At 40.5% G+C, this 26174-nt stretch overlaps 1 protein-coding gene across 1 annotated transcript in view; it reads right to left on the reverse strand.

The window, feature by feature from the left end:
- GLP2R (glucagon like peptide 2 receptor) overlaps positions 1 to 23799 on the reverse strand; it is a gene marked incomplete at its 5' end in the record, with an annotated part of 87196 nt that extends 63397 nt beyond the window's left edge. Inside the window, 5 exon segments of the mRNA XM_081269939.1 lie at positions 3706 to 3810; positions 4856 to 4943; positions 23286 to 23479; positions 23482 to 23614; positions 23704 to 23799. Of these exon segments, the coding sequence (XP_081126065.1) occupies positions 3706 to 3810; positions 4856 to 4943; positions 23286 to 23479; positions 23482 to 23614; positions 23704 to 23799 (616 nt within the window).
- Positions 23800 to 26174: the final 2375 nt, after the last annotated feature.

The following is a 26174-nucleotide window of genomic DNA, read 5'->3' on the forward strand; positions in this document are numbered from 1 at the left end:
CAGCAGTAGCTATTTTCTGCATTTAATCATTGGGTACCCACATAGTACATCCACCTGCCCAGGCGACAGTTTTGCTAGGGTGTCTAAGTGACATCTCAAACAATATGCCCCAAACCAAGTTCTTCATCTTCTCAAAACCTAATCCCCCTACACTCTTTCCCACCTTGCTGGATGGCAAACCCAGCCTGCCAGTCCTCTGGCTCCAAGCCTTGGTCTCATTCTGCCTTCTCTCTGTCTCCCGTAGCCTTCCCCTGCTCCATTAGCTAACCGCCTATACTTTTCAAATATATCCAGAATCTGACCACTGCTTTTCACTGTGTCCTTCTCTCCTAAGTGGAATCATCATCTCCCTTGGAAAGATGTCTCCTCTGACAGTTCTGCCCCTCCTATCTGTGGATGGCCTAACAATCAACAACCTGGATAAGATGTCCGTGGCATCACGCCAATATCTACTCACTATCTTCCAAGGATTTGAGAGCACATCAGAATCTTTTCATGGCCCCTACAAAGCCTTGTCAGACAGGACCCCCAAATCTCTCTGCTCTAACTTCTTATTCCTTTTCTTCTCCTTCCACTCAAACCACATTGCCTCCTTCTCTTTTTGAAACAGACCACCCATGCTCTCCACCAAGGGCTTTGGCACCTGGGAACACTTCCACTATTGGCTAAAACCTTTACCTCCTTTAAGTCTTCACGGAGACACCAGCTTGTCATTGAAGCCTTCCTTGACCACCCAACTTACAATCACCACCCACTCCTCCCCTCCTGTGCTCCCATTCCTTCCCCCAGCTCTAACTTGTGTAAAATGTATCACATCTATACTGACCAATGATGTTCACTGATTTTTGTCTGTCTGTCTTGTTAAAACATGAGTCTTACCGGAGAAGAATTTTACTCTGTTTTGATCATTACTATATCCCAGGTGTTTATGAATAATGCCTGGCATACAATAGATGCTAAATAAATATTTGTTGAATGAGTGAATGACAACAGTTCCCTTGACACTTGTGTTCTTCATGCCAATCATAATGCTCTATGCTGCGCCTGCTAGGATGAACCTGGCAAACTCAAAGTCTAGGCAGGAGATTGCGAATAAAAAGCGCCTTCCGCCATCATAAATTCTGGCAGAGACGGCACAGGTTAGAGAAGAAGCCTCAGAAAAGCAGAAGGCCATTGCACTGTGGAGAGAATTGCTGGAAGAATTTTCTAGAAGGATGAAAGATTTAATAAGGTGAGAATTAAAGTTGAATTTATTGATGTGGGCAGAACATTTGAGGGGGCATCCTGCGCAGAAGAGTGAACAAAGGCACTGGGTACCAACCGCTGGGAATCGTTTGGCTGGAATGGCAGAAAAATGGCAGGGGAGGCGGGGGAGAATGATGGACAGATCAGCAGGGCCAGGCTACAAGTCAGAGATGCCATTTATAGGTGTTGTAAAGGGAACCAACATAACCTCCTGATTGGCATTTTTAAAAACCTTGTGCAGGTTGGTTGGAAGGGGTCAGATCTGAGGCTGGGGACGAGGAGGTTGGGAAGCCACATAGACAGTGCTGCTGAGCCCCACCAAGGTACCAACAGTGGGGCATGGGAGGGAGGGGAGCCAGAGGACCAGCTACCATGGAGCCCATCCTGAGTTGGAGAATTATTTTCCTTGTCTCTATTTCCCACTTCTCTCTTTCTCCCTCATTTTCTACACCAACTGATAACAAGTCTCAACTATTCTGCCTCCAATATTTTTCTTTGATCTTTCTCCTTCTCCCCAACTTCTCATCTCTGTCTGATCCCTTTGCCTGGACCACTGCAGTAGCTTCCAGATGCACCTCCCTCCCCCCGCCCCCACTCCCCAGTGCAACAGCTACATGCTGTCAATGTTGTCCTCCATAACTACCAATCTTTTGTGTCCTTCTTATGCCTTATCACGTTCTGGGGCTCCCTATCCTCTTCCCCTACAGAGGAAAGTGGAAAACCCCTCTTGGAATACACTATTTCTTTCACAATCAGTCCCCAGCCTCACTGATCAGTTGTAGAGGCCAAGAAAACCTGTATTTATTATCTCACTCTCTTCTAACTTGAATCATAAAGCTCATTCCTTTAAAGAATGCTTCTGCATCCCTTTACATTTGTAGAGGTTCTTCTCCAAACCCTTCTATTGTCTTCCCATGCCCGTTTTACTTTAGGAACCCGTGTGGTTTCTAAAGTTTTAATGAGAAAAATACTTTAGGAATCGACTTGGATTCCAAAGACCTAATTGAGTGGGAGAGTCACTTCCCATATTTTGCAAATCGCACTGCCTTTAGTACATTCCAGAAGCCCAGAACCTACTTCTTAAAAAGAAACCTTTAACTCAATTTTCTTGTAAATGTGGAGTTTGGATTCCTGCTTTATCCTAAAGCTCCTGAGAAGGAACAGATGGTGAAGCTGGGAGGTGGTGGTCATTCTCTGCACCCCTGAGGAATGTGTGGACGTTTGGAAGCTGAAAGACCGTGAAGGAATCTAAGGGCCTCCATCTTTGACTCAGCTCTAGCTCCACCTACAGAGCACCTGCTAGATGGCCAATTCTGGGTGTTCCTTCTCATTTGTTCCTCAAAATAATCTTAAAAGTTAGCTATTCCTCTCTTTCCAGACAAGGAAATCACCGTTCAACAGGCTCCAGGAATTTGTCCAGTCTCAAGAGTACAAAACAGAGGGATTGAGTCTTAACTTCAGGGTCCAACTCTGCATCATTGAGTTCTTTCCACTTCACTAAGCTGTCTCTCATGGGAACTGTTTGCCTAAACCATCCAGACCCCTCTGTCCAGCCAGTTCTCTAGTACCTTCTCTCCCAGGCTCCCTAAAAAGCTCACAGCCTCATGCCTCCTGGACTGATTCCAACTGGATTTCATTAGAGAACAGCTCCATAAAATATGTCACTAACTCTCTCACCCAGAAGTGCATCTTCCTTTTAAGCTGCGTGTGTGTACACACATGCACCCACACATGAACGTGCATGTGCACTCACTAGATGCCTCAAAATATTAAAACCAGAGAACCACTGAGGTGATTATCTATTGAACTGACATTTCTCAGAGGCTCACTCTCACCTTCTTTTACCTGGAGCTTCATAACTGCATAGGTTACCAGTTTTAGCCGTCCTTATATTTGTGCATGGCCTTTGGTCATAGGTAACAGAATTCTAACCAGTAATTGCTTCTAGAATAAAACAACCAAGACATTGGGCTTCTTGGGCAGGGATGGTTTCCTGAGTAATATTTACTTCCTTTAAACAGGATTGGGGTCAGCTAAGTGGTTAAGTGCTCACTCAAATCCCATGGCACTTGAAAGTGCCAATGCAATGGTCCTTCCATCGAAAGCTGATGCAAGGGAAGGTTTAAGTCCTGCCTCTGCCTGCTCTCCATGACACTGGCCATTCTTAACCTGGGGTGCAGTCAGATTCTGTGGGAGCCAGGTCTGGACTCTTGTCATTTATGAAGTCAAGAGAGCCGCTGTATAAACGGAACGCCCAAGAATAGTAGAATTTCAGCAAACAAGAGAAGAAGAAGAATGATATATTACCAAAAGCTTAGAAGAACACCTTTGGGGCGTGGGGAAAGGACTTAGGAAAAGTAGTTGGCTGGAGCATTCTTTCTAATTAGCATCTGATGAGTTTATCCAGGAGGGACTAGCCTTGAAAGAAATTGTCAGAAATTAGTAAGTTAGGCTTATTACCTTCATTCCACCAAGGTAGATATGATGGGCAGGGAACAGAGACATTTCCAGGAGAAGAATGAGGCCAGCACACATACTGATCAAAGGTTCCATTACAAAATATGCCTAGGGAGAGAAGAACGAACATCAATATTTGAACATAGGGCCTCTTATAGAAGCAGAAGGGGCCTGGATCCTAAAGCCCACCTTGCTACTGAAGGAAGCTCTGTGGGCCTCCCTCTCTAGATATGTAAAAGATGAAGAATGATTTGGGCAGCAGAGGAATGCAGCCCCAAACATGGTGCCTTTATCTACTCAGTTTAACCCCTAGTCAGTTAATGTAATGTCCATGTCATGCTAATTTTGCTTTATGTGAACCAAACTCTCGCAGAAACTCTGGGTCAGAAGGACACTTGGAGGTCCAGCCAAAAAGCCTTAGGATCCATAATTAATTTGACTAAATAATTGTCAAACCTTCACCAATTAGATCCCAGAACACACCTACGATGAAATATGCAAAATAACAAGCTGATTTAAGGACATCTGTGGGATCTAGGTTCCTGGTCACATATTCATAAAAATGACACAAATTCAATCTACAACAATTCAGTCGACAAATTACTCATGATTGAAGACGAGGGAGTAAGTGTGGCAGATAGCTTTCATCAAAGAGGGTTGCATCCATACGCATCCCATGTCATGTTACTTTATAGTGAGAAGTGGGTTTATGGTCACTCTCCTTGAGCCTGGGGCGAACATTGTAACTGTCTCATCCAACTGAGCTTGGCAGAAGTGATGTTGTGTGACTTCTGAAGCCAGGTCATACAAAGTGATATGGGCTGTCATCAGGCTAGCCCTTAGGAACCCAGCCATCTGCTGTAAGGAATCCCAGGCCATGCAGATGGGCTACCAGTTGCCACTTGACTTTCAGCTGAGAACCAGCATCAGCCAGTGGACATGGGAGGAGGCTTTGGGTGATTCCAGCTCCCGAGTTTTGAGTCTCTCAGCTGAACCCCAGACATGGCTGAGCAGAAACCTGTCAGGCCCACTGTGTCCAGTCTGATTCCTGATCCACAGGAACATTGAGAGACACATGATTATTACTATTTTAAGCCACTAAGCTTTGGGGCAACTTGTTACACAGCCACAGATAACTAATACATGTGCTTACCAGAAGGTTTCTTAAGTAAATCTTTCAGGCACTTCTCTTTGTACTGAGCCCACTTCTGAGTTGTCTCCTCAAGGAGAGATCCTGTGGCCTGAGCAGACAAAAACAAGGTCACTCCCAGTTAGCTGCAAGCTCATATGTAGCCCTATTATCTCATACCACAATTCTCAAATTTTCCCACTGGCAAAATGCCCACAAGATGGCGTCGCAAGGAGACTTGGAGTGGAGGTACGAATAGATATCTCCCCAGGGACCTGGACATGACATGGAACCACGTTCTGGGGACAGGCAGGACAAAGCCAACCAAAGGGTTCTTTGTTGCTCAGGGCGCAAACAGCGACCAACCTAAGCCAGCCCAGGCCACACACAGTGACAACTAATTCCAATAGTCATGGTAACGGCTCCCTGGAGCACAGCCTAGACAGTACCAAAACATGGACATATGTCACTGGGCGTGGCAAAGGTTCAGCCAAAACTGCTGGTAACTGGACAGGCGAAACACATAGGACCTCAGGCAAAACTTTGGACTGTGGAGAACCCTGGCCACATGGCCAGGACAAAATGGCGAATGAGTTCCACTTCCCACATTTTTTGCAGGCTTCCCATTGGAGCTTTTGATCCCGCCTCGTAGCCACTAACCTGTACTTCCTGCTTCACCCAGATCTACTACTGGAGCTACACAGAGCCTACATTTTACTTAAGAATGGTCACCTGTAAATACTAAGGAAAGATATCTTTTTTCAGGCAAAATCTGATTCCACAGGCTTCCATGTTGCCCTAAGCCTGACTTGCCCTCAAAGCTAAATAACTTGATTTTTTTTTATCCCTTAACAGCTTCCTTTGAAATCCTTCCTTTTTGAAGACACAAATTGGATGTCAACCTACTTTATATACAAACTGAGATATGAAAAATTGTGGTATATATGAGTAATAAGAATTGAAATGCAAAACAAAGTACATGTATAAAGACATGAATTGGCATGAACATACTTTATACAAAGATATGAAAAATTGTGCTCTATATGTGTAATAAGATTTGTAATATATTCTGCTGTCGTGTATTTTAAAAAAATAAAATCAGTTAAAAAAAAGAAAAATAAATAAATAAAATCATTCCTTTTCCTCTCTACGGTTGTTACTAAATAATGTTACATTGATGAGAGATCATTCATATGCTTCTTGTATTTTGCTTTTAATTTTGGAGATTATGAGGATGCATTTTGCTTGCCATAGGTACAAAAGCCGGCATTATGAGACCTTTTCTCACAATATTCCTATAACAATCAAGAAATCCTCATTCTTCTCATTCCTGACTATATAATTACAAAAAAAGAGTAAATGTATACACAAGGATTTTATTTTAACCACATCATGTGATATCACTAATATAAAAAGTGCACTACTAGTCCAAGGTAAAATAAATGGATCCAAATACTTTTAAGAGCCACATGGTTTGATGGGGCTTATTTTTAAATTCCATGGTTATATAATAGTAACTTATAGCTTTATTCATAATACATATATTTCCAGTTATTTGGATAATCTATAGTCCTTAATTCATAGAATAGTTAACATATGTCTATTTGTTTAATTAATATATATCTATTTGCTTCTAATCATTTTCCTTCAGCAGAAAACACACAATTTATATTTCTTATACATACATTTATCTGATGTTCTGCCTTTTAGAGTTACAGATATTTGAGATAAATGTATTTTACTGTAAAATACCTATTTCAAGATATAATACAACCATCAAGTAATCTCTAATTCTCAAATTACTGTACAAATTTTTATAAGATGGTAAACAGAAATGATTCTGTCAACAAAAATGTGTAAGGGCTTTACTTATATTTTTGCTGAGATATTTCTTCTTATCAAGGTACAATAATTTGTTTAGATTCTAAGATTTACATAAATGGTTCCAAAGTATAACCAAGAAAAAATTCTAAAAGGACAAGAATATACTTCCACAGAGAGGAAGCACACCTTGGAGGTCCTAAGAAGAAAAAAGAAATCATCTTTGGGTAAAACAAGGTCTTTATGTTCTAGATTTTAATGATAAAAAGAATTTCTAAATAAGGAAATCCTCATATCTTTATCTCAACAGCTGATATAGAAAGTTAAAACAATTTAAAAAACAGATTTATGTATAACTGGACTGACTATAATAATTTGAACTGATTAATTCTAGGATATTTCAGACTTTTTCCCCAGATTTTATTATACTAATATGAACCAAGATTTTTTTCCATAATTTGACATGTTAAAGACCTATTAAAATGTTGTTTATTGGGGCTGGGGATGTGGCTCAAGCAGTGGCATGCTCGCCTGGCATGCATGTGGCCCGGGTTCGATCCTCAGCACCACATACAAACAAGGATGTTGTGTCCGCCGAAAACTAAAAAATAAATATTAAAAAAATTCTCTCTCTCCCTCCTCTCTCTCAAAAAAAAAAAAACAATGTTGTTTATTAAGATGTTCTTATTAAGACAAGGATTAATTTTAGTGAATAAATTCACATCCTTGATTAAACAAAAAATATTTTAAAATGCTGACTTAAATTTCAATTTTGACACTTCCCCTTGGAGGCTAAAATTGACTGATTCAAAGACATCATTGGATGTTTATGGGATTTAGGAGAACATTTTATTAGGATTGGTGTTCTCCAAATTAAAGTCATACATTAGTTTTGAACAATAAAAGTGTAAGCTTTGTTGGAAATTCATTTGTAGTATATAAATTCTCTAACTGGACCTATAATCCATGAAACATTGTAAGACTTGTATATTGCTCCCTACACTGGGAAGTAACCTTAATCATATTTTCTAGAAGACAGTTAAGAGACACCTTATTTAAAGGATAATATTCTGAAATATAGAGATATTTTGAGACCTTCTCTCAGGAACAAATGAGTTGTCTATTTACATGTAATATCAAAATGAATTAACTAGTCTATATACTAAAAAATTACAATGTTAATAAAAGATATCTCATTTTCATATCTAGTCTCAATTACTACTAACAGAGAAGGCCTTAAAAAATTACCTACTAGGAAAAAAGATCAAAGGGGACCTCGCAAACTTAACATAGACCAGAATAAATTCAGGGAGATTTTCGAGAGAGCCAAGTTCATGTATTGAAATATTTCAAAATTTATGCCAGATACCTAACCCTGTCTACAGAGATATTATGCTATTACTTATGTAAACTTTAAAATAGAGGACCATCTTAAAAATGGTTTTAAAGGAGATTTATCTTAACCATGTCCCAATAACACAGAATAGGAACAAAACTAACAGTCTATCTGAAGCACAGACAACTCCCCAAAATTTATTAATATCCAACAGGTAAACAGAATACCTAAAATATAATTTTAGAAAGCCTTTATAAAAATCCTACTATTTTCATAGAGAGATTTAAAGAGAGCACCTTAAACTTATAGAGAGCCACCCATTTTCAAAAGATGAGTTTATCATCCAGTTAGCCCTCATCATTCCAAGGGATCTACAGAGGTTAGTTAACATAGTCAAGTTTGGATGTTACACCATAGTTGAATGGAGACCAACGAAGGAAAGGAAAGGTAAACATACAGACAGAAAAAAAAATTAAAATGCTAATCTTTCCCCAAGACAAATAAACCTTCTGGTTAAAAATTTTACTTCTTTTCTAAGTTATAAACAGATTTTTGGAAGCCTCTAAACATGGAAACAGGGTCTTAACTTTGAGCCCCTATCAACAGTTTGTCACTGAGGAAAATAACCCTAAAAATAGTTACCCCTAAAATATTAGACAGACAGCCATAAATAAATCAGATCAACAGCCAGTGGCTTATTTTAATAATAAATTTAACATGATAGAGCTTTTCTCAACTTTAATAATATCAGATGATGTCCTATATACATTGATATTTTTGAAATTGGTAAAACCATAAATTATACATAATTATTAGAGCTAATTTTACTACATTAAATAAAGTTATTAGGATGCTCATAAAACTGTTTCTTTATACACAAAGATTATTTTGACATGAGATCCCTAAAAATGTTATTACTAGCTCAATGTTATATGAAATTCTAAATTAGATCACTGTTTTAAACAATACTTGTTTTTACCCATTAATATTTGGGATACTAACTCCCCATACTTAGGTCAACATTAAGTTTGATAACAATAATGACACTTTTTCATGGATTCATAGATTAAAAAAAAACATTTATTTCTCTATTTCATTCTTTATTAATGGTTAAAAAATCTTCTCTAGGCTTATTTAACATATGTACTTCCTATTTTAGATAGATGTCTATATTTTTCTCATGCCCACCACTCCTAAGTTTAAACTCTGTCTCACTTCATTCCAAATTAAAATAGCTAATTGGAGTTCATCTGAAGCTAATTTCAAACTATAAATTTTTATTATATTCTTCATTTTTAATAATTTTATTAAAGTCAAAAATTAAATCAGGGGCTGGGGATGTGGCTCAAGTGGTAGCGCATTGGCCTGGCATGCACGAGGCACTGGGTTTGATCCTTAGCACCACATAAAAATAAATAAAGATATTGTGTCCACCTAAAACAAAAAAATAAATATAAAAAAAATTAAATCATACATTAATAAAACTTAGGTTTCTAGTCACAATAGTCCCTCTCCAACTTACTGATGTTGGACTTAACATTGCTAGTAGATGACTTTTGTCAAAATTCAGAACAAATTAAGTATGGTAAATCTTTTCTTATTATGCAAACATTGTACTATTATCTATAACTTTAATGACTTATGCCAGGCCTTTGCTCAATTTTATTAAATTTTTAAAAAGTGGGGGAAACAGGACCCCACACACATATAATAGATCTTACATAATATTTTAAAAATTTTTCTTAATTGTGATACTGAGAGTCTTACTGCTGCTGAACATGATTTAATAAGTTAAATCAAATTTCAAAAGATAGAGTTTAAACCGGTCATCATGGAAAGGTTTAAAATCCTGACACAGGAAGGTAAATCTCCCGGCTGCAAAGTTTACAGCCATGCAGCTTCACGAGCTTGTCAGGTATGTAAAAATTATGAACAAACTTCTATGGACCCATTTCTCAGATCCATTTTTTAATGTGCAACTTGGACTAAAAAGTTCACCCATGTAACTAGATTAATTATACTGACTCTAATGGTCACTTATACCCATATGTTGATCTTATGGTAAACAGGCTGTCTGGAAGTATCTTTTGAGAAAAAGACAGCATATAAGAAACCTAAACCAGCTGATTATGCTGGTCCTTAGAAATTAAGACTATATACATCTGGACAATTGTCAAAATAGAATTTTCCTATACAGGCCAGTTATTTTCATAGAATATCCACCAATGTATTATTGCCCTAATCCTTCTACAATAGAAACTGATGCCTTTTCTCAGTGGATGGATTGTGCATGTCTTGCCTGTACAACATGAGCTGTCTGGAAATAATAGATATATTTTAGGCTGGTCTCCTAAAATTACATGAGGGTCCTAGAAACCTTAATCCTCAGGGAGATGGCACCCAAAAGGATGTTTTGATGTTTGACATCTGCCTTCAGAATTGTTACATTATTGACAGACCTTAAATGTGAGAATTAAGAGAAAAGATGATTAAATATCCTATAACCTATAAAAGGTACAACTTGCCTAAGTTTATCACTAGTTATACTACAGGAAAAGGACATTGATCCTTCATCAACATTCCTTTGTCCTATTGCCACCTAGCAGGCTGAGGTTAACATTCAGGCCTTGAAACAGGTGCATGCCAATTAAGCAGATCTAGGCAAGCTCTTGATCTCATGATCCTTGAAGGGACTACTTAAAATATTATTCATTGTTCCTACATTACTGCTTTTTTTGCTATGTCTTAAAATGCACAACATGTGAATTTTCTTAATAGTTTGACTTAAATTACTTCCAAAATCCTTCATAGTCAGATAAGTGCTGATGGAAGGACTGAAACTAAGTTAGAATGCTCTAGAAGCCACTGTAAGGAATAGGGTGAATGAGCCCTCTGCTCTATGGTTTGTGGAAAGGCTTAAATCATTCCAAATAAAAATATCAGTGTTACTATAGCCAAACACTATGTTTCCCAATAAAATTGGAAAAAGATTAAGAATCTTCTGACAAGTGTTTGGCAGAGTAATAACAATAACCTGGATCTTCCAAAGTTAATTAAATGACCTTAACCCTAAATATGCTGAAAGAGTCTATATGGTATGTTATTGAAATGATATGTTTTCTACTAATACCTTTTGTGTTTCAATAGTAGATCATGACAATCTCGGACCAAAAATCCAATGACTGGAAGATAAAATTCCCCAATTGCCTTTAGATATTAAAAAAGGGGAATATGTTGGGAGCTGCTACTTAGGAACTGAGCACCCAATATTTCTCTGTCTGTATGTCATTATTTTGTGCCAGCCCAGTTCACCTGGAGTGACCCTCACTGGTTTAATCGTGTGTTCCGACACTTAGGGTAATGATATCCATCTCATTCCACCATCCTTTTTACCCCCATGTCCCCTCCCTTTCCCTCCCACCGCTCTGCCCTATCTAGAGTTCATCTAATCCTCCCATGCTCCCCCTTCCAACCCCACTATGAATCAGATTTCTTTTTTTTTTTATTGGTTGTTCACAACATTACAAAGCTCTTGACAAATCATATTTCATACATTAGAATCAAGAGAAAATATTCAGCATTTGATTTTTTGAGATTGGCTAACTTCACTTAGCATTAAATTTTCCAGTTCCATCCATTTACCTACAAATGCCATGATTTTATTCTCTTTTATTGATGAGTAATATTCCATTGGATATATATGCCACATTTTCTTTATCTATTCATCTACTGAAGGGCATCTAGGTTGGCTCCACAGTTTAGCTATTGTGAATTGTGCTGCTACAAACATTGATGTGGCTGTGTCCCTGTAGAATGCTGCTTTTAAGTCCTTTGGGTATACAATGAGTGGGATAGCTGGGTCAAAAGGTGGTTCAATTCCCAGTTTTCCAAGGAATCTCAATACTGCTTTCCAGATTGGCTGCACCAATTTGCAGTCCCACCAGCAATGTATGAGTGGGCATTTTCCCCCACATCCTCGCCAACACTTATTGTTGTTTATATTCTTAATAGCTGCCATTCTGACTGGAGTGAGATGATTTGCATTTCTCTAATTGCTAGAGATGTTGAACATATATTTATTGATTGGTTGTATATCATCTTCTGAGAAGTGTCCAGTTCCTTGGCCCATTTATTGATTGGGCTATTTGTTTGTTTGTTTTCTTGTTGTTATTTTGGTGTTTAGCTTTTTGAGTTATTTATATAATCTAGAGATTAGTGCTCTATCTGATGTGCTTGTGGTAAAGATTTGCTCCCAAGATGTAGGCTCTCCATTCGCCTCACTGATTGTTTCTTTTGCCAAGAAGCTTTTTAGTTTGAATCCATCCCATTTATTGATTCTTGATTTTAATTCTTGTGCTATAGGAGTCTTATTAAGGAAGTTGGAGCCTAATCTGACATGATTGAAATTTGGGCCTGCTTTTTCTTCTAATAGGCTCAGTGACTCTGGTTTAATTCCTAGGTCTTTGATCCACTTTGAGTTGAGTTTTGTGCATGGTGAGAGGTAGGGGTTTAATTTCATTTTGTTGCATATGGATTTCCAATTTTCCCAGCACCATTTGTTGAAGAGGCTGTCTTTTGTACAATGCATGTTTTTGGCTCCCTTGTCTAATATAAGATAACTGTAATTATGTGGGTTAGTTTCTGTGTCTTCTATTCTGTACCATTGGTCTACCAGTCTATTTTGGTGCCAATACCATGCTGTTTTTATTACTGTTTCTCTGTAGTATAGTTTAAGGTCTGGTATAGTGATGCCACCTGCTTCACTCTACTTGCTAAGCATTGCTTTAGTTATTCTGGGTCTCCTATTTTTCCAGATGAATTTCATGACTGCTTTTTCTATTTCTATGAGGAATGTCATTAGGATTTTGTTTGGAATTTTGTTAAATTTCAATAGAGCTTTTGGTAGTATGGTCATTTTGACAATATTAATTCTGCCTATCCAAGAACAAGAGAGATCTTTCCATCTTCTAAGGTCTTCTTTGATTTCTCTCTTTAGTGTCCTGTAGTTTTCGTTGTATAGATCTTTCACCTCTTTTGTTAGGTTGATTCCCAAGTATTTAATTTTTTTTGAGGCTATTGTAAATGAGGTAGTTTTCCTCATTTCACTTTCTGAAAATTTGTCACTGGTATACAGAAATGCCTTTGATTTTTGTGTGTTGATTTTGTATCCTGCTACTTTGCTAAATCCATTTACTAGTTCTAGAAGTTTTCTGGTGGAATTTTTTGGGTCTTTAGGTATAGAATCATATCATCAGCAAATAGTGATAATTTGAGTTCTACTTTGCCTATCCATTATCCCTTTTTATTTATTTTGTCTGCCTAATGGCTCTGGCCAGTGTTTCAAGAACTATGTTAAATAGAAGTGGTGAAAGAGGGCATCCCTGTCTTGTTCCAGTTTTTAGAGGGAATGTTTTCAATTTTTCTCCATTTAGAATGATGTTGGCCTGGGGCTTAGCATAGATAGCTTTTATGATGTTGAGATATGTTCCTTTTATTCCTATTTTTTTCTAGTGTTTTGAACATGTATGGGTGCTGTATTTTGTTGAATGCTTTTTCTGCATCAATTGAGATGATCATATGATTCTTATCTTTAAGTCTATTGATGTGATGCATTATGCTTATTGATGGCTATATTTTGAACCAACCTTGCTTCCCTGGGATGATATAAGATAACTGTATCATGGTGCACTATCTTTTTGATATGTTTTTGTATTTGACTTGGCAGAAATTTATTAAGAATTTTTACATCTATGTTCATTAGTGATATTGATCTGAAGTTTTCTTTCTTTGATGTGTCTTTGCCTGGTTTTGGAATCAGGGTAATATTGGCCTCATAAAATGAGTTTGGAAGTGCTCTCTCTTTTTCTATTTCATAAAATAATTTGTAGAGTATAGGTATTAGTTCTTCTTTATAGGTCTTATAGAACTCAGCTGTGTATCCATCTGGTCCTGGGCTTTTCTTGTTGGTAGGCTTATGATGGTGTCTACTATTTCCTTGCTTGAAATTGATCTGTTTAAATTGTGTATAACATCCTGATTCAATTTGGGCAACTCATTGCCTCTAGAAATTTGTTGATGCCTTCAATATTCTCATTTTATTAGAGTACAAGTTTTCAAAATAATCTCTTATTATCTTCTGTATTTCTGTAGTGTCTGTTGTGATATTTCCTTTTTCATCACAGATGTTAGTAATTTGAGTTTTTTCTCTCCTCTTTGTTAGCATGGCTAAGGGTTTGTCAATTTTATTTATTCTTTTGAAGAACCAACTTTTTGTTTTGTCAGTTTTTTCAATTGTTTCTTTTGTTTCAATTTCATTGATTTCCGCTCTGATTTTAATTATTTCCTATCTTCTACTGCTTTTGGTGTTGGTTTGTTCTTCTTCTTCTAGGGCTGTGAGATGTAATGTTAAGTCATTTATCTGTTGGCTTTTTCTTCTTTGAAGAAATGAACTCCATGAAATGTACTTTCCCCTTAGTACTGCCTTCACAGTGTCCCAGAGATTTTGATATGTTGTATCATTGTTCCCATTTACCTCTAAGAATTTTTTAATCTCCTCCTTGATGTCTTTTACAACCCATTGTTCATTTTACTAAATGAATATTATTTAGTCTCCAGGTGTTGGAGTAGTTTTTATTTTTTATTTTATCATTGATTTCTAATTCCATTCCATGGTGATCTGATAGAATGCAGGGTGGCATCTCTACTTTTCTGTATTTGCTAAGAGTTGCTTTGTGACATAATATATGGTCTATTTTAAAAGAAGGATCTGGGGCTGGAGGTGTGGCTCAAGCAGTAGCGCGCTCGCCTGGCATGCGTGCGGCCCGGGTTCGATCCTCAGCACCACATACCAACAAAGATGTTGTGTCCGCCGAGAACTAAAAAATAAATATTAAAAAAAAAAATTCTCTCTCTCTCTCTCTCTCCCCTCTCTCACTCTCTCTTTAAAAAAAAATAAAATAAAATAAAATAAAAGAAGGATCTATGTACTGCTGAGAAGAAAGTATATTCACTCATTAAAGAATGAAATATTGTATATATGTCAGTTAAGTCTAAGTTATTGATTGTATTATTGAGTTCTATAGTTTCTTTGTTCAATTTTTTATTTGGAAGATCTATCCAGTGATGAAAGAGCTGTGTTAAAGTCACCCAGAGTTATTATGTTGTAGTCAACTTGACTCTTGAACTTGAGAAGAGTTTGTTTGATGAACATAGATGCTCCATTGTTTTGGGCATATATATTTTGTAATTGTTATATCTTGTTGGTGTATGGTTCCCTTGAGCAGTATGAAATGTCCTTCTTTGTTCCTTTTAATTAACTTTAGCTTAAAGTCTATTTTATTTGTTATGAGGATGGAAACCCTTGTTTGCTTCTGCAGTTCATGTGTGTGGTATGATTTTTCCCAACCTTTCACCTTCAGTCTGTGTATGTCTTTTCCTATGAGATGAGTCTCTTGAAAACAGAATATTGTTGGGTATTTTTTTTAATCCAACCAGCTAGCCTATGTCTTTTGATTGATGAATTTAGGCCATTAACATTCAGGGTTATTATTGAGACCATGATTTCTATTCCCAGCCTTTTTTTTAAAAAAAAATTTGTTATTTAACTTGACTTGGTTTTTCCTTTGATTAGTTTTTCCTTTAGTGTAATATGTCCCTCTGCTGATTTTCATTGTTGTTTTTCATTTCATCTTCATAGAATATTTTGCCGAGGATGTTCTGTAGTGCAGGTTTTCTAGCTGTGAATTCTTTTAACTTTTGTTTATCGTGGAAGGTTTTTATTTCATCATCAAGCCTAAAGCTTAATTTTCTGGATACAAAATTCTTGGTTGGCACCCATTTTCTTTCAGAGCTTGATATATGTTGTTCCAGGATCTTCTGGCTTTCAGGGCCTTTTTGAAAAATCTGCCATTATCCTAATTGGTTTCCCCCCATATGTAATCTGATTCCTTTATCTTGTGGCTTTTAATATTCTCTGCTTACTCTGTATGTTAATCACTTTTGTTATAATGTTCTTTGGTGTGTATCTGTTGTGATTTTGTACATTTGGTGTCCTGTAAGCCTCTTATTTTAGTTTTCCAATTCATTCTTCATGTTTGGAAATTTTTCTGATATTATTTAGTTGAATATATTATTCATTCCTTTGGCTTGAAACTCTATGCCTTCCTCTACCCCAATAGCTCTTAAATTTGGTCTTTTTATACTATCCCATATTTCTTGAATGTTCTGCTCATGGTTTCTTACCATTTTCACTGTATGATCTACATTCTTTCCAAGATTATATATTTTGTCTTCATTGTCTGAGGTCCTGTCTTCCAAGTGGTCTATCTAATCTATTGGTGATACTTTCAATTGAGCTTTTAATTTGGTTTATTTTTTTTCTTTAATTTCAAGGATTTCTGGGGTTTTTTTCAGAACCTCCATCTCCTTATTGCAGTAATCTTTTGCTTCCTGTATTTGCTTATGTAGCTCTTTGTCAAAATGATCTTTTGCTGTCTGTATTTTCTCCCTTATATCATAGTTTAACTCAAAGAATTTTTAATTATGTACATCCTGAACTCCTTCTCTGTAATTTCATCTGCTGGGCTGGCCATGGATTCTAATAATGTGGTATCTTGATTTGTTTGGAGCACTTTCTTACCTTATCTTTCAGGCTGCTTGTGTGTCTTCCTTTCTAGCTCTGAGGATCTGAGGCATCACCCTTTTTACCCTATAGGCTTGTAGTGCCCCTGAAGGGTCCTAATACCTCTCCTTTGAGGAAAAGGACAATGTTAACAGATCCCAATATAAACAAAATACTACCTAAAAACAATTAGTTATTAATACATTTACAGTTTGGTCACAATGTACAGAAATGGTGAATTCTATTATTATGTACATTATACTCAGTAGCTTTGTGAAAGGATTTACAGTTTCTGCTGGTGGACAAAGAACAGGGGGTGAACTGAAGGAAGATACGCTGAAGAGGTTGGAGGTGAGGATACAGAGTTGTCATATCTTAGGATGTGTGAAATAGAAATCTAAAGAAGGTTAGTAGCAGGAGAATAGAGTGGTAGTAATTTGGGGTAGATAGGTAGGAGGGAAGACAGAGAGTACATAAGACCAACACACACACACACACACACACACACACACACACACACACACATATATATATATATATATATATATATATATATATATATATATAAATTTAAAAAGTTAACAGTAAAACTTGGAGAGAAATAAAAGAAAAAAAATAATATAAAATACAACTGTAATATAGTCATCTCAGTCCTCAATATCCTAATTCATGCAAAGTTCTTGGTTTCACATATGTTGGGGATCTGAGGGCGGGAGAATAAAGAGGGAGAAGAGAGAAAGAAAGAAATCTCTCTAAGGAAGAAACAAGGATTGTTTTGGTTGGAGATGAGTATCTTTCTTGCTTCCCTTCTCATCCAATGGGTGGGGTTGTCTGTTTTTAATTGGTATCTCCACCCTCAGGATGGTGGGGGTTACCAGGGTGTGAGGGCTGGTCTTGGGTGCAAGGCACCTGGAAGTGGGGTATGGCACATGCTGGCCCATTGGGAGACTGTACCTCAAGGATCTCCTTTGGGGTCTGCTCCTGTGCTGTGGACACCAGGTCTTATCTCCTCATCTCACCTGTAGACCTCACAGTTTCTGGTCTCTAAATTAGCCTCTAACATGTTTCTCCCTCACCCTCTCTCTTTCTACTTCCTAATCAGGAGCATTTCCCTTCGGGGGTCTTGTGAGTTGTACTGTGGTGGCTGCGCACTTGTCGCAGAGGGCTGCTTTGAATTGGGCAGTCACTGTACCAAGTTAGTGGCTGCTGGGGATTGGGGGGAATTAGAAAACTATGGGTACCTGTCTATCCCGTGTTCCAAACTGGTAGTGGCCCCAAGTAAAGATGGTGATGGAGGTGACCCAAGATGGAGGCAGCTGCTTTCAGTGACAGGGGGTTGGGTCAGGTCGGGGGAGCCAGGCAATGGCATTGTGCAAGGCATTCAGAGATGATCTCTGTGGAGTGCAGAGCCTTCTTCAGAGCCTGTGATGTCCCCAGGTGCAGGCAGACTACCAGAAGTAGGGGACCATGGTGGTAGCTGCCGAGTTCCAAGATGGAGGCGAGAAGGGAGCCCCATGTTAGTAGATGGGGGTCCACACAGGAGTGGCGGCCAGAGTTCCTGATCATGGCTAAGGGATGAGTGTCCTGCATGGGAGTGGCATCTGGGAATTCTGCGCATGGGGCTGATGCCAGTGGTCCTACTAAGGCACCCAGGAGACCTGTGTGGGCTAGTAGCTGAGAGTCCTACTCTAATGCTGAGGCCTGGGTCCCCGCAGGGCACAGGGGCTCTGATTCCTGCACGGGATCAGCTGCAGAGGAGTCCTCTATCACTCTCAGCAAAGCAGTATTCCCACTAGTTGAGACCCGGGTCTCGGAGCGACACTGAATGCTGCCTCCCTCTGGCCTGCCATCTTGGATCCAAACTGAAGTTTTTTTTCTGTACAACTTCTCTTGGTTTTATAAAGGGCCCTTCTCTCCCACCCTTCATTCAACTGCATCTTTCCAGAGCCCCATTGTGGGCAGGGCCTTGTGTGAAGGAGGAATTGAAGGGGTGCAAAGATAAGCGTGTCCCTTGCCCTGAAAAGCACTTACTAGCTGCTAAGGATAAAGCCACTAGGTAATGAGCTGGCATATGAAGTCCAGTGCCATTCTACCCCATGTCCCCACAGCTCCTTCCCCACACGGCTTTGTCCTTAGCTTTGAGCTTTGTCTCCTCTCACAAGGGACAATGAACTCAAAGGCTTTCTTGAGCCAGGTAGGCTAAGGTAGAACTGGGCAACAATAGCAGGGTGGAAGAAACTTGGGGGCTCCTCTGCCTGCAGGTATTCAAATGTAGTTAAACACATGCAAGCACAGTCAGCCCCTGCACCCAAAGTCAATCCATCTGTGAGCCCAACAGGTGGCCTGGTTCTGCCTCCTGAGTGACCAGTCCAACCCACCCTCTCCCTCCACTGTCCAGCATGGCGGCATTTGGGATGGGATCTGTGGGTTGTTCCTTTGCAACTTTTCCCAGAGAATCATGCAGCCTGCTTTCTGAAGAAGAGCTCATGCGGTCATCTTTAGATCATGGTTCATGGTTAGCTCAGCACCTGGTTCCCTCACTGTCTCAGTAATTTTTCCTAGGTACTCCTAGACCAGAAGATAGACCTAAGAAGTCCGATTTGCTAAGTCGATCCATCCAAACCGTTCATAAATGTTTATTTCTTAACATCTTAGTGCCTGCCAGGCACTGATCGGACACCACCACTTACCTTTCCTTTCCCACACTGATTTTTATTCTGTTCCGTACTTGCTTTCTGCCACAGCACCTGAGGAAAACCCGGTTTCTCAAAGACACCATGTCCTCGAAAGGATGAAACTGTGATCTAATGTCAAAACCACGAATACCTTGCGCTAGTAGTTTCACTACTAGTGACGAGTGACAGGTATGACTGTGCTTTCCTCAAAAACTAAAACAGTTCCCTATGAATTCACAGTGGTGCCCTGAGGCACCGTTAGCACACCGTTTGAGAACAATGATATTCCTCAATAAGTGGTAACAATGATGATACAATAATTGGCATTTATCCCTCAGTTTCAGTTTGAAATGAGCTTTGACTTTTTACTAATAACCAATCTCTCTCTCTCTTTCTCTTTCCTCTCTCTCCAACTCTAAGTTATGGTCCAAGAGGTGACAAGTAAGTTTATTAACATACTATTTAAAGAAATAAACATCCAAAGGGGACCAAAACTGACTCATATAATTTTTTTAACAAATTCAGCAGATGAATTAATAACAAAACAATAACTCCTAGAATTTGCAAAGTCATCAGCCTGAGACCCTTTCCTGCACAAAGCACTACTTACAGGTCCTCAGAAACCTCACTGAGACCTCTTTAAGGAAGAGGCAATAAAACCAGTCCCTGAACTAACATTCCCCTGTCCTCCTGCTCTTTGCCAAAAGCAGAAAAATAAACTAACGCTAGAAACTACTGAATTTGGTCAGTTAGGGAAGCTGGACAGACTCAGGCTGTCTTCCCAGGTACTTGTCCTAAGGACATCCAAAACAAAGGAGGCACATCCAAGTTCAAAAATTCCACAAATAATGAGGAAAGGAGACATATGGGTGGGACTTTTTTTTTTTATTTCCTCATTGGAAAGTCCAGCTTGACTTCGCTGCTCTTTCCCATGCACAGGTGACCAGCATCCATGACTAACTTGGCTGAGAAGGGAATAAGAAAGGGGGGGAGGGGCAGATCCTTTCCTATTGACTTTTAAATAAATCTATTTTCCTTTGTTAGAGAAGGAATACGCTTCACTGTAGATAAAGTCGAAATCACAGATAACCAAAGAGAAGAAGGTGAAATCAAAATGTCATTACTCAGAAATCACCATTGACTTCCACACCCTTCTCTGCCTGTGCGTGTTTTTTTACTTTCTTGTTTTCCTGTTTTATTCCAACCAAAAAGGAAATCATATTGTTCTGTGGCCTTTTTATTTTTCTCTTAGAAGACATACTGCGAATAGATCTTCATTCCAAGAAACACATCATAATCAAAAATACCCTTTAAGAGTGACACATTATCCCATGAATGAATGTGATATAACTCAGCTTTCAAATCCTCCAGCATTGAACATCAAAGTTGTTTTCAGATGTTTGCTAATATAAAGGAGGGTGAGATAAACATCCTCATGGCTAAACATTTTGAGCGTACATCTTTATTTTCATAGAAGTTCTTTGAATTGGAATGTATGGGTCATCGAGCACACACATTTTTAAAGGTTTTGGATAACATACTATCGAACTATTTATCCTCATCCAGAAGTGATTTTGTTTTCAATTTAAAACTCTGCATACTGCCAATGTATAAAATCCACTTCTCCAAGAGTCTTCCTCCATAGTTTACATTTTTCCATGCCAAAACAACTCCGAAATACCATAAATGAGTGAGTGGGTGTGTGCGGAGCTAGCACTATTTCCTTGCTTGTATTTAGAAACTAAACTATCCATCCGAGTTTCTCATTAACTGAATTTTATGAAGACTTCCTGCCAACAAACAGGCAAGGGTCATTTATATTCCAGGCAGGGGAAAGCGTCTATGAGCAAACTCCATCATGCACTAACGTCTACGCAAAGCCTTGTAAAATAAACATCTGGAGAAAGAGTACAAGGTTGGAGATGGAGAACCAAGAGGAGGCTCGTCAGAATCACAGACACACGCTGGAGGACAGACAGTGCCAAGAGCTCGGCACACACAGGCTGGGCATTGGGGGGTAGGGAGAGGGGACCCCACCAGCAGGCACATTATTGGTTATGGAAATACCAGAGCTAAAGGGCTAAGGTGTGGCTTTGTCAGCACTTTAAGTCAGCCTGAGGCACTGCAGATTCTGCTGTTGTTATATATAAATAGTCATATGTCAAAATCTCCCAAGAGGGCTAGAGGAGACAGAACATAGGGCTTCAACCCGCAGCCCCCACCCCCCCACACACACCCAGGGAGACCAATGGCTCCCCTGCTCCATGAGCTACGTGCCGGAAAGCAAGGTTGGAACTCCTCTGAGACTTATTCTCTCCATCTGTAAAATGGGTTCAGGAATACTACCCTTCCTGGCTGTAGGCATTCAGCAAGATGATGCGTGGGGATCGATGCATGACAGTAAGTGGGATGTTGTAGCGGCACTTGGCGTGTGGATAGAAGGCGAACAGAACAAGGGAATTAGCTGGACGTGTTCAGTTTTCATAGGAAATATTCTGAGAATGGAAACAAGGTCCAGAATTCAGCATCACCTCTCCCCAAAAGGGCCCCACCGCAAACAATGGAAGCCCTGGAGCCACAGGCAGACCAGGGCCACCTGGCCCTTAGGGATGGTCTGGACACTCCATAGGAGTCTGCCAGCAGTAGCAAAAATCCCACGAGACCAGGGGCTGGGCTCCCATTTGCAAGCCATGAGAGCTGGAGGGGAGCCTGTGGGAGAGATTGCATGCAGGAAACTTGACAGGAGATTTCTGCCTCTCTAGTCCCGGGTCAGAACCACGGAAAAGCTGAGCAAGAGAACCTGAGATTCAGCGCCCCAGCCCTCGCCCTCTGGGGGAAGGGGAAACTTCACATTCAGGGGCTAACCCTGTGAAAGGAACCCGAGGAGGAAGACCACCATTGCCTAGGCTGCCTAGGCTGCTTTCTTACTGTGGAATTGGGAGTTTCTTCCCATCATAGTCTGGTATTTAAAAAAAAAAAAAAAAGGTGGGGGGGGGGGACCTTGGAAAGCCAAGGGGCAAAAGTCTAATCTCCCCAGGCAAGAAGAAGTCAAGCTACCAGAAAACCCAAATACAGAGGGTATTTGATCCTGAAAGCCTGCGACTATCCTGCCAGGGGTTCTACATTTATTGACAGGTGATGTTGCTTCATCTCCCAGGATTCCATTTCCCAACATCTTTAAAATGGGATTCACAAGAGCACTTCACTCGCCGTGTTGCTGAGAACATGAAATGAGACAAGGGGTTGGGGAGGTGTGCCTGGCACGGGACCTGATGCCAATTAGGTATCTGTGTATTCATATTATTCGTGCTGTTTGTTATTAAAAACAGATTACAAAATAATACTTATAGTAGGACCCTATGTTTACTGTTCTAAATCGTATGTAAATGAATGGTAGAAAAATATCCGGCAGGATAAGTTTCCCAAATGTAAACAAGGGTGATCTCTGGCTGGTGGAATTTCAGTGATTTGTAGTTTATATTCTAGAGAGCTTAGGTCTTTTTTTTTAACATTCTATATTTTTATATTTTCACATTCTATATTTTATAAACAGAATGAAAGCAAGAAAGGAAAGGAAGGAGGGAGGGGAAAGATAAGAAAAATAGAAGAAAAGAAAGAATAGAAAACCATCCATTCGATATACACATTGAGAGTGCTAATAAAATCAATGAGGATATAGGCAGCAATTTCAAAGGCTGGTCGCAGACTTTATGCAACATGGGAAAATGCTTGTAATATGTTGTAAATGGAAAGCCAGGATACAAAATATGTTATGTTTCATCATTTCAGCTGTATAAAAAAAATGCATAGAAAAAGAATTTAAGGAAAAGATTCCAACCTATGAACAGTGATCATCTCTGAATGCTAGGATTCTGGTTGATCATTATTTTCTTAATACTGTTTTCTATTTTCTGAATTCTGTACAAGGGACCTAAATTACTTTGACAATTACAAAATAAGCATAACTGAACATATTAATACAGAATAAAGAACTTCTCTTACTTGCTTGATGAAAACCAGCAGCACCAGGGTGAGGAAGGACCTCCCAGGGGCCCAGAGCAAGTGCTTTCCATGGGAAAGGAGGGAGCCGGTGCCCCCCGCAGCAGAGATGCTCATAGGCAGGACCCCAGGCAAGGACCCCGGGCTGCCTCTCCCCGGCCCTGCCCGGCTCAGCTGGGGCCTCATCCTCCTGGCACCCTTTCACAAGTGCGGACACATCCCTCCAACAGTCCAAGATGTACCACAGGCAGCCTCTTCCTGCATTCCTCCTTGTCCAGAGAGGAAGTGTTTGCACAAATCCTCTTCACGCCGCCGCTGCGTGCGGAGAGTGTCTGGACGGATCCAGAGTGATCTACCGAATCTCCAAGTTCCTCATCCCCCTCCAGCGCCGCCCCCAAAGGCAGGGAGACTTTTCCCAGACCTTCCCCAAGTTGGCTGTGCTCTGGGCAACTTCCTCAGCAGGCCCAGAAGAAATAGCAAGTACTCGCTGGACTCCACCCCGAGGCTTCTGCACCATGCACAGGGCCAGGAGGAGACAGGCTGGGGTTCAAGTGGCCAAGGAGCAGCTGGTGAGACAGGGCGACCTCCAGACACCTGGGAGACTGGTGTCTTTTTCAGGGAAGTGGGACTTGCTTGATCAACTCAGAAGCAGGGCCATCTCTGGCTCCTGATTATGCCAGGAGAACAGGCAAGACAGTGACCCAGGCCAAAATCCATCATCTCCTGACCCAGGGACTGAAGCAAAAAAGAAAAACACAATCAGTGACTCAGGTTTTTGTCGGACACAATAGCAAAGCCTGGCGTGGAACAATCCAAACTTCACTCCTCTTGAATGCCCACTTGTTCTGAACACAACGTTTTGTTCTTCTGAACACAATGTCGCTCAGCCCACCTAGCAGATCCTTTTATGGAATGCATGCTCATCACTTACTAACCAACACGTCTGCACCTTCTCACCCCAATTCACGTTTGCAGACTTTTCATCCACTATTCTACTTCATTCATCCTCACCAGAATCACCTATAGGTACAAGGTTCAGAGAGGTTAGAGTGCCTGCCCAAGGCCACACAGCAAGTAAAAGGCAGAATCAGGTCTTCTGATCATAGTCACCTGACCACAGCTAGCTCAGGAAGGTATCATTCCCCACCCCCACCTTCTCAGGGTGATCCCTTATTCTTTAGCAGGCTCAACATGTCTTTAAAAGGCTCTACCTGGGCCCAGCATAGTGGCACACACCTATTCTCCCAGCAGCTCAGCAGGCTGAGGCAGGAGGATTGCAAGTTCAAAGCCAGCCTCAGCAACTTAGGGAGGCCCTAAGCAACCTAGTGAGATCCTGTCTCTAAGTAAAATATAAAAAGGGCTGGGGATGTGGCTCAGTGGTTAAGCTCCCCTGGGTTCAATCCCTGGGATCAAAAAAAAGTGGGGGATTTTCTTGGCCCTTCTCATCCCCCCCCCCCCCTTAGCATATCTTTCCAACTTTTTCCAGCCTCCCAAACAGGAGGCCCAGATGGAAGGTATGCAGATGGGTCAGCAAAATGTTTCCATTAAGTTGTCCGTCCTTCCTCCCTCCCTTCCTTCCTTCCTCCCTCCCTCCCTCGTCTCCATTTAAGTCAACCCATCTTGGCCAACTTCACCCTGAACTCTGAAACTTGGGGGGGAAACAGGTGACCGCTACTTAACAGAAACCTGTGGAACCCCACGTGGAAAGATTTTAAACCTCAGTAGTACAATGTTCTATCCTAACAAAGAGCCCCAGTGTGGACTCTTCGGATGGCACAGAGCTCTGGAATCCACGCGGTCCTCTCTTGTGTATAGCAGAGCGCAGGATGAAGTGCCAGGGGAGGAGGAAAGTCCCCAAGGGATGGGCTCAGACACGTTGGCTATAGTTGGAAAGCTATAACTGTAACTGCACAGTAAGGACGATCCTCCAAGTCCCCGGCTGGTAAAGAAAGTGCCTGCTTTGTGGGAATCTCCTATCTGCCCTCTTTGAACTTTTTCTCAAACACATTCTTTTCCCAAAGAAACAGGTGTCAGGTCCACACTCGATTTCCCCTCCCGTTGGATGGATGCCATCTAGCGGCAAAATGCTGTAAAGCTTCTTGCCAACAGAGGGCAGCCACCAGCATGCACAGGCGCCCGTGGTTTGCAGGGCTCTGGACGCGGTTTCTCAGGCTTTCCAGCAGAAAAGCACCCACGTAGTGGGAGGAACGGACACGTCTCTCCTACCCGCTCAGGCAGGCAGATCCTTGGTTATACCTGGGGGTCTTCAGGATCTAACATGTAATCAAGAACCTGCGTGTTTGGGATGCCAACAGAATATTCTGCCCCCACCCCCTCCATTGCTTCCTCATCTCAGGCTTCTTACAGTTCTTGTAAAGCTTTTTTACTTTTCCTGGAGCTTCTAATTGCCTTTCGTTTGCCATCCCCATAGAATTTTTTTTTTTAATTCCTGAGGCTTAAGTAAATGGCAACAGATGCTCTGAAGGTTCTGAGATGCTCCATGCCTCACCCCCATCCCATCCCAGAGGACGGTACTCAGGGGGGATGCCCAGCCTCCCCACACACCTGCACTGAGAGAGTTCCTGAAGGACCTTCAACATCACTGCACCTGTCAGTGACACCTTCAAGGGGACATTAGTGATGGTGCTGAGGGTTCTGTCAGTATCTAAGGCTCCAGGATGGTGAATTCTGCACCCAAGTGGAGTCTACACCAGCCTCCCCATTCTGCACAGCCTGCCTGTACCTCCCATCTCAGAGTCCCTGCACAAGGCAGCTGTCCTCTGCATTGTCTCTATATATAGGGCTGGGTAAGAAGCAAGCCCATGGAGTCCTCAGAATGTCCTGTACTGTAATCTAATAGTGAGGACCCTGCTCCATGCAAATGGCAAGGTG

The sequence above is a fragment of the Spermophilus citellus genome, assembly GCF_964194105.1.
Source record: "Spermophilus citellus genome assembly, chromosome: 17".
Lineage (NCBI taxonomy): Eukaryota > Metazoa > Chordata > Mammalia > Rodentia > Sciuridae > Spermophilus > Spermophilus citellus.